Below are 8,534 nucleotides of genomic sequence, written 5' to 3' on the forward strand. Positions count from 1 at the left end.
CCTCTGCATGCAACTGCTCTGTATCAATCTGAGGCTCCTCCTCCTTAGGAGATGTTTTGGGAAAATTTAGTGTTTCTTCAAATACCTAACCCTCTAGACCTAGTAACTAGTCTAGAAACAACAGACAAAGTAATTTGTTGCTTTTCCTATAATTAATAGATAAGAGAAAGAAGAACAAAGGTACCAACCTATAACTTTCGCTCGATCCCTCTCTCCTTTGACCAATTTCACCACTCCTTTCCGTACTTAACTTGCTTGGAAAGTACCTGCATACAAGCTAAGACAGAAACCCATCAAAGCATACAATAATGACGATCTGTTAACTAAACATATCATAGAATCAAGAATACGATATACATCATATGAAAACATGAATGTAAAAAGCTTAGAATTCTTTATTAATAGAAGGAAAGATTACAACCCATGTAGATGCATACTCGATTTAGTGTCATCCTTCTAGCTTCAAACCCTTCTCTCCTCATGAAGAAACAATTTGACACCATTACAATACTCTTACTAATCTCATTCAAACAACATTTCCTTAGCTCAAGAAGTTCCAACCTAGACCAGCCTTTGAATTCTTGGTCCTTTTATAGCTGAATGGAGGAGGTTAAGCCATTAATGGCCTTCATGAATGCTTTGCCAAAATTGGGAAGTGGTTCCATGGAGGAAGCGATAATGGATTAAGGTTCGTTCATCTCGTTCCTCATCCAAAAGTGAGCTCTATCCTTTTAGAAACATCTAGAAGCACCCATTGGATGAGGAATCCAATGGATTCATTTCAAAAATTCGATGGATCTCGCTCATCACAGGCAGAACAAAGGCTAGGTGCGATGCATAACACCTAGAGAGTGCAGTTCCTGCAATGCATTGCATCTTGATAAAGAGCCATTTGCACTGATCTCCTTAAGGGCATTTTTTGGATGAATGGTGACATGAAACTCTTGGGAGGCAAGCATGATGTAGGTTAACTTCATTAGGGAATTAAAACAACTGAATTAGGGGTTGATGGACCCTAATAATATGGATCTGGAAGTCAGGGTTGATGTACCCAAATTTTCCTGTAACAGTAGCCCCCTAAATCATGAAGTCGCAAATAAACATGTCAAGTGAGATGCTTTACCACTTGGAGAGAAGGTTTCGAAATGGAAGGAGACCTGCATCAGTTACAATACATATATTGATCCAGGTTATCTTTTGTTTATAGATGCATGAAAAGAATTACATAAACAGTTTGTAGCTTAACCAAAGAGAAACTTAAATGTGCACATGTGAGAAGAAGAAGAAGAAACACATGAGAAGACAAGAAGACAAGAAGACAAGAAGACAAGAACTTGATAATAGAGTTTGTCCCTCGTGGAATACGTCTCCGAGCCCTCCTCGATCAATTGGGAGGCCTTCATTCATTAAAAATGGCATCAAAAGAAGTTACATTCATCAGTTACAAAAAATGGAGCATTATACCTCCATGCTGAAAAATGCTCAAAAATTGCACATATTTGTTGCAGAAACTGACACTACCAATGGATTCCCGTCGCTGAGACGTGCAAAATCCATATAAAACTTTCCCAATTCTGATACTAGACCAAAATCACCCCCGCAAAAATTTTGCTCAGTAAAGGTTCCACCAGTTTTTCTGAGTGCTCAAGGTTCCACCACTTATCTCGAAATTCATGCCACTAATCTCCTCCTTTGCAATGGTTTAAAAAATTGGGTTTTTATAATTTTGAGGGTGGACTTAACCATAATATGGTTGCTATGGGTTATTTTTAATGCATTTAAATTCCCAACCATATACAACCATATATAACCCATATATATATTTAGGCTGATAGGCCTTCCTTTGGAACAGACTTTCGTCGTTCCTTTGGCTCTCGTGCTGACACGTGGCATCGGATTCTGAATGGCTCTTTTGTTCCTTATACTGACACGTGGCATCAGATTCTGAATGGCGGAGTTTTTCAGTCTTGTGCAGCTAGCGTCAGAATAGAGCGGGACAGTTCTGGAGGGAGTGGTTCTGCGAGGGAATGGCGGGTCGTGTTAACTTCCTGCAGTTATCTTCCACCTTATTCGATGCATTCGAGCAGTGAGCAGTGAGCTAGAGTTCCCCTTGACCCGTGGGGTGTTCCATTCATTTGATAATGTTTTGGATTAGTGAAATATTTTGGTTCCCTAGGGTTTGTTGTTCCAGTTTTAGTAACTGGAATTCTCCTTGAGGTCGTAGTAACTGGTTCATTCTTCAATTATTTTTGTGCCCTAGCATTTGTGATCTTTATTATAACAGCTAGAGTTCCCGTGAACCCGTGGGGTGTTCCATTTATTTGATAATGTTTTGAATTAGTAAAATATTTTGGTGCCCTAGAGTTTGTTGTCGCAGTTTTAGCAACTTGAATTCTCCTTGAAATCCTGGGCCGTTCCCATTTTAGAATGTGTTCCATGTTTCCTGTACCCTATTTATTCTCCTTTAATATCTAGGGTTTACTGTGGATGCTTTCTGTTGTCCTTTTTGTGATTCACATATGACTTGGAATGTGAGGGTTCACGTTCTCCCTGTTTCTTAGGTTCTGTTTTTTCTCTTTTATTATTTAGGGTTTACGGATGTGAGGGTTCTGCTTTACAGTAGAATGATTGTTTGAGGAGATTCGTAATATTTCTTTATTTATAGCTGGTTTTTGGTATTTTGGGGTTTCGGCTGAGATGGCGTTTGGGGTTTCAGCTGAGACGACGTTTATGGCTTGGCTGATATCTTCGTTCTTGTTGTCACTGAAACAGATAACTCTCTACCTTGCTGGTCGTTAATTGCACCTAACAATGGCTCGTACGAAGCAGACAGCTCGTAAATCGACTGGAGGAAAGGCTCCAAGGAAGCAGCTGGCAACAAAGGTAATTTTTATTTATTTATTTCTTTTTCCTTTCTTGTCGGCTATGTGGCTTTCGATGTGTATTACCTCGTATGTATGCTGAAATACTGTTCTGGTCTAGGCCGCATGTAAATCTGCTCCTACCACAGGTGGTGTTAAGAAGCCTCATAGATACTGCCCTGGTACAGTTGCTCTTCGGTATGTTCTCTTGATTTGAAATTGTTATGAATGCCTTATGATAATTTTTCTGGTTTTATTGCCCTATTCTGTCTACTAGATATCTAATTGCAACTTATCAAATCATACAGAGAAATTCGAAAGTATCAGAAGAGTACCGAGCTGCTTATTCGCAAGCTGCCCTTTCAGAGGCTTGTTAGGGAAATTGCCCAGGACTTCAAGGTAACACTTTCCTTTTCACAGCAGTAGTCAAAAAAGCTCTGCAAGGGCATCCACAGCTCAATTTTGAATCAACTCGCAGAGTGCACCTAGTACACCAAAGGCTGACCTTTCTAAAATTTGTTATTTATTCTTTTGTAGTGCACGTAGTACACCAAAGGCCGACCTTTCTAAAAATTGTTATTTATTCTTTTGTACACGGATCTGCGTTTCCAAAGTCATGTAGTGCTATCTCTCCAGGAGGCTGTAGAGGCCTATCTTGTGGGACTGTTTGAGGATACCAACTTGTGTGCCATCCATGCCAAGAGGGTGACGATCATGCCTAAGGATATTCAGCTTGCAAGGCGTATCCGTGGGGAAAGGGCTTAGGATTGATTTTGATGCTTAGGATCAGATAGAGCTTTGTTTGAATGTTTCTAATTTGTATATATATTTGATATTGGACACCCTACGCAGAAACGCAATGTTGACTGCTGGATTTTTGTTGTATTAACGAAATTAATTGGAGTTTAATGGATATTATGTACCTGAAGTTAATTGGCATTTTTGTTAATGCCTAACTTTTGAGGTAATTGTGATTGTTTGATTAATTCTTATGACTACAATTTAATTTTTGCTTGAAGATGTTTATGGTGATATCCAGAAAAAGTATCTGTATTAAGATTGAAGCTTTAGAACATGCAGTGCGTACTCTGTATATTCATTGATAGTAGTATGTTTTATATGGAGCTTCTTTACAATTTCTCTATATCTTTTGGATGTGCGACGGTTTTATGTTAAAACTCATCCAAAATTAATCTGCTCTCGCATTTGTATAGTCACCAGGAGATGATTGATCTTGCTAATTTGGGTAGTAATAAGTTTGTGGGTGGTGATACACACACATATATAAGTGGGCGTGTTGGGGACTTGTCTGTGTTAAAACTCAATTCAAAGTTTATTTGCGCTTGCATTAGTATAATCACCAGGAGATGATTGATCTCCCTGATTTGTTTATTAATAACCTTGTGTGGGCGTTCTCTCCCACTCCCTCTCTCATATTTATGTATATATACGCACGAGTGAGTGTGTTGGTGTGGTGAGGGACCTTATCTGTGGATTGCTCATGTTTGATTGTACTGAGCACTAACCTATAATGACTATGAATTTGTAGAGCCATTTCAGGAAAGTTCATCCGAGGGAGGGACATGAATTTGAATAGGAATGAGCTATGTGCTAAACTAATGGAAAATAGAGGTTAGTGTAAAATGTGAATCCCTTCAATTTGAAGGAACGAGCTATGTGCTAAACTAATGGAAAATTGAGGTTAGTGTAAAATGTGAATCCCTTCACCCCTCTCGTAACAGGTGAGGCGATAAATCGTGACAGGGTGGTTGTGGCCGAAGACATTCCACGTGCATGTAGCATTTTGGTGCCAACAGAAAAAGATTGCTTTCAATACTTATACTATATTGAAAGACAATTTTCTGTATATTCACGAGCACAACCAGGGGAATCGGTCCTACAAACTGGGTCTGAACCAGTTTGCAGATCTGAGCCACGAGGAATTCAAGGCCACATATCTGGGTGCCAAGCTGGACACCAAGAAATGCTTGCTGAGGTCTCCCAGCCCTCGATACCAGTATTCCGACGGCGAGGATTTGCCAAAGTCCATTGACTGGAGAGAAAAGGGAGCCGTGGCTCCCGTGAAGGACCAGGGTCAATGTGGTAAGTTCTATCTTATGAATTTTCATACCCTAATTTTCAGTTTTATGAGAATTTATATATGATGAATTTTCATACCCTAGGCCATAACAGTGCCCTGTACAGTACTTTTTATTTGAGAAGTTTTATCTCCTGAATTTTATACCCTAGACCATAAAAATGCCCTGTATTGTACTTTTTCTGTTCGATTTTTTCAGGAAGTTGTTGGGCGTTCTCAACTGTGGCGGCCGTTGAAGGAATCAATCAAATCGTGACCGGCGATTTGATTTCGCTGTCCGAGCAAGAACTGGTGGACTGTGATACTTCTTACAACCAAGGATGCAACGGTGGCCTCATGGATTACGCTTTCGAGTTTATCATAAACAATGGTGGACTTGACAGCGAGGAGGATTACCCCTACACGGCCTACGATGGATCATGTGACGCTTACAGGGTAATTCTCATGGTCTTTTGTTTAAGCGGGATTCGATCCCGCTACCTGCTGATTTTTCTAATTTATCATGACTGATAAATTTGCATGCATGTGTGTAGAAAAATGCCCATGTGGTAACAATCGATGACTACGAAGATGTGCCTGAAAACGATGAGAAATCGTTGAAGAAGGCTGCGGCTAATCAGCCAATTAGCGTTGCCATCGAAGCCAGCGGGAGGGAGTTCCAGTTTTACGAATCTGTGAGCACTTGATTTTGTGAAGAATGATCATTTAACCGTTTCAAATCTTAATCATCAATTTAGGATAAGTCGTCTTCATTAATCTACATGGGATAACCCCTAAAATTTTCTTTGCCAGTCAGTTTCTCTTGATGCCATTTATTTTTTTTCCATGTGACTTTAACAATTAATTATTTCCCTTGGAATTTACCACCTGAAATGCTGTAAATTACGTTGTCTAAGTTTATCTTTACCACTATTAATGATTTTGCCATGCGATTTTACCAATTGATTAATTTTCCATGGAATCTACCTCCAGGGTGTGTTCACTAGCGCCTGCGGAACCCAGCTAGACCACGGCGTGACTCTGGTGGGCTATGGGTCAGAGTCGGGCACAAACTACTGGATTGTGAAGAATTCTTGGGGAAAGAGCTGGGGAGAGGAGGGATTCATGAGACTGCAGAGGAACCTTGAAGAAGCTTCAACAGGTATTTGTGGTATAGCAATGGAGGCATCTTACCCTGTAAAGAAGGGTGCCAACCCTCCAAACCCTGGGCCTTCTCCCCCAAGCCCAATAAAGCCTCCCACTGTGTGTGACAACTATTATTCCTGCCCTCAGAGCAACACCTGCTGCTGCATGTATGACTTCGGAGGCTACTGCTATGCCTGGGGCTGCTGCCCTCTTGATTCGGCCACCTGCTGTGATGATCACTACAGCTGCTGCCCTAACGAGTACCCAGTCTGCGATCTTGATGGTGGGACCTGCCTCAAGGTAGTACCAATATTCCTAACCAGTCATTTCAAGTTTGCAACTTCGCTAGATTCGATCTCAAATTTCTGATATTGTGTATTTTTGGGGATAAATTGTTGTTGTCACAGAGTAGCAAGGATTCATTTGGAGTGAAGATGCTGAAGCGTACCCCAGCCAAACCCTACTGGGTTGCTGCTGCTGCCTGAATAGTCGCTGATGTTCTTTTGCAAACCTGATCGTCTAAGGAGAAACTGATACATAAAAAAAGGGTTTGTGTACAAAATACTTCTGCTATGTTGCCGTGTCTGGCTTGGCTTCTCCAGTTGGATCAGAAACTGCTCCTGTCCTGTCATCAATTCTATCCCTTCTCATTTATACATGTACAGCGCTTGGTTATGTTAGCCATTGTTATTGTTTGTTCTGAGGCTTATAGTCTATGAACAAAACAGCCTTGTGATTACAGAAGCTATTATAGATCTTAACTCCAGGAGTTAAGGTAATGTTCCATATTTTTCAATTGTTATTGTTATTTCAGGTCAGTAAGATTATTCCCAACCTGGGTGCAAAAGGTTCAGGTGTAATCCCCCATTGTTCTGTGTACTATTTGGAAATTAATATCTATTACTCTTCATGTACGGAATTTGTTCATTTATATTTGCTCTCTGTCTTCTTGTTAATCTATGAACAAAACTTGCTTGCATATATTAGTTTGAGATTGTTGTTGGCAACAGGTCACACGCCTGTGCCCAAACCAGTTACCAATATAATTACGTCGGGCTGATAAATAAGTTAGACAAATATCTCACGCGAAATCTCTTATACGATTTACAGGCCTGCTAAAATTTTCGGCCATGGAACAAAGATTGGGATGTTAAAATTATAGTTGCCAAATTAATGGAATTTGTATGGAGACAAAAAGTGAGTGTCATATTTAAAATTCCAAAACGAAGCACAAACCTAGGATGGGGGGGAAGGTTCTCTATAGCAGAGCATGAGCAGTCGAAGCTAATGAATTTAAAAGTGATTGAATTTAGATTCAAATGGATTAAGATGATGAAAGGCAAATAGAAACCAACGAAACTGAAGATTAAAAATGGTGAGGATTGTCAAGAAAGCAATGAGAGATTGGAAAGTCAATTCGAAACCAATGATCAAATCTCAAGCGAGTGCAAGAGGAAGTCTAAATGATTTTAACACTGGTAACACAGCAGTGTTCTCAGGCATGTGAGAGCCAGTGAGACTAAACCTTTGAAGGCAAGGTAACTCGGAGTAAAATCTGAAGACCTCTACTTCAACATTTAGCAATATGCGAGAGTTAAATGATATCTCCTAAATGAAACTTGGCCTTTATTTCATTTACCACATTTTTATGAGCTGAATACATATCTATAAATGCATTTTTTTATCATTTTTCCAATTTTCATACTATTTATGCAATTGAGAATTTGTGATTATTTAATATTCTTAGTTTGAATATTTGTGATTATTTCACCCTTCAATTACTAGCCAAACTCATCCTGGCCTTCATTTTTGTTATGGGGGTCCTTCATTTTTATGAGCTGAATACATATCTATAAATGCATTTTTTTATAATTTTTCCAATTTTCATACTATTTTCCTAATTTAAAAAATCTATCGGCCTCTTTTTGCACTTTTTAGGACAATTGCTAGTTATATAAATCGTCCATCCCTATCTAACCACCACATACGAACTCGCATTAATTTGGTTGGCGCTTGTACATGGTAGGTGGCTTTGGTGGCGGGACCACATACGTGGCCGCCTACCCAAGCCCCCCCGGAACCCCTCGTTGACCGTCCCATATGCTAACGGTGATAACCCAAAAACCCATTACGGAACGGTTGGCATATGTATGCTGCGGATTTGTTGAACGGTTGTGATATGTTAGATAATCTTCGGCATAATCACATAACCAATCTTTTGTCGACGCGTTTCGAACCAACCAGTGTGGTTCATCGTCAGGACAAGTTGAAGAACCAATCCGGCTTAGCGTGATTAAATAGCGTGTGCAGAGACTCCAACGGCTATAATGCTAACGACTGATATGGTTTGTTTGAACTTTATATGGCTATCCATATAATACTTACTCCCATCATATACGTTATACGTTTGGGTTGTACATATATATATATATTAACCCTTTTTAACAAAC

The 8,534-nt window shown here is 39.8% G+C and overlaps 2 protein-coding genes across 8 annotated transcripts; both read left to right on the forward strand.

Annotated features, from left to right (window-relative positions):
* Window positions 1–1,974: 1,974 nt before the first annotated feature.
* Window positions 1,975–3,783, forward strand: LOC149256206 (histone H3.3-like). 7 transcript variants are annotated; one of them, XM_089460680.1, is made up of 5 exons: window positions 1,975–2,030; window positions 2,773–2,883; window positions 2,983–3,059; window positions 3,170–3,260; window positions 3,399–3,783. In XM_089460680.1, the coding sequence occupies exons 2-5, from the start codon at window positions 2,812–2,814 to the stop codon at window positions 3,405–3,407; spliced, it is 249 nt and encodes an 82-aa protein (XP_089316806.1). In that variant the 5' UTR covers window positions 1,975–2,030; window positions 2,773–2,811; the 3' UTR covers window positions 3,408–3,783. The 7 variants fall into 7 exon arrangements, with proteins under 7 accessions (XP_089316806.1, XP_089316805.1, XP_089316807.1 ...); XM_089460679.1 differs by having other exon boundaries at window positions 1,985–2,093; XM_089460681.1 differs by having other exon boundaries at window positions 1,991–2,086.
* A 697-nt stretch (window positions 3,784–4,480) lies between these two features.
* Window positions 4,481–6,998, forward strand: LOC149256207 (cysteine proteinase mucunain-like). The gene is made up of 6 exons (XM_089455264.1): window positions 4,481–4,493; window positions 4,662–4,964; window positions 5,159–5,394; window positions 5,493–5,633; window positions 5,932–6,384; window positions 6,492–6,998. The coding sequence occupies exons 1-6, from the start codon at window positions 4,481–4,483 to the stop codon at window positions 6,567–6,569; spliced, it is 1,224 nt and encodes a 407-aa protein (XP_089311390.1). The 3' UTR covers window positions 6,570–6,998.
* The last annotated feature ends 1,536 nt before the right edge of the window (window positions 6,999–8,534 follow it).

This window comes from Pinus tabuliformis, chromosome 7, assembly GCF_031772625.1.
Source record: "Pinus tabuliformis cultivar Carrire ecotype Pingquan chromosome 7, CPIR1, whole genome shotgun sequence".
NCBI lineage: Eukaryota > Viridiplantae > Streptophyta > Pinopsida > Pinales > Pinaceae > Pinus > Pinus tabuliformis.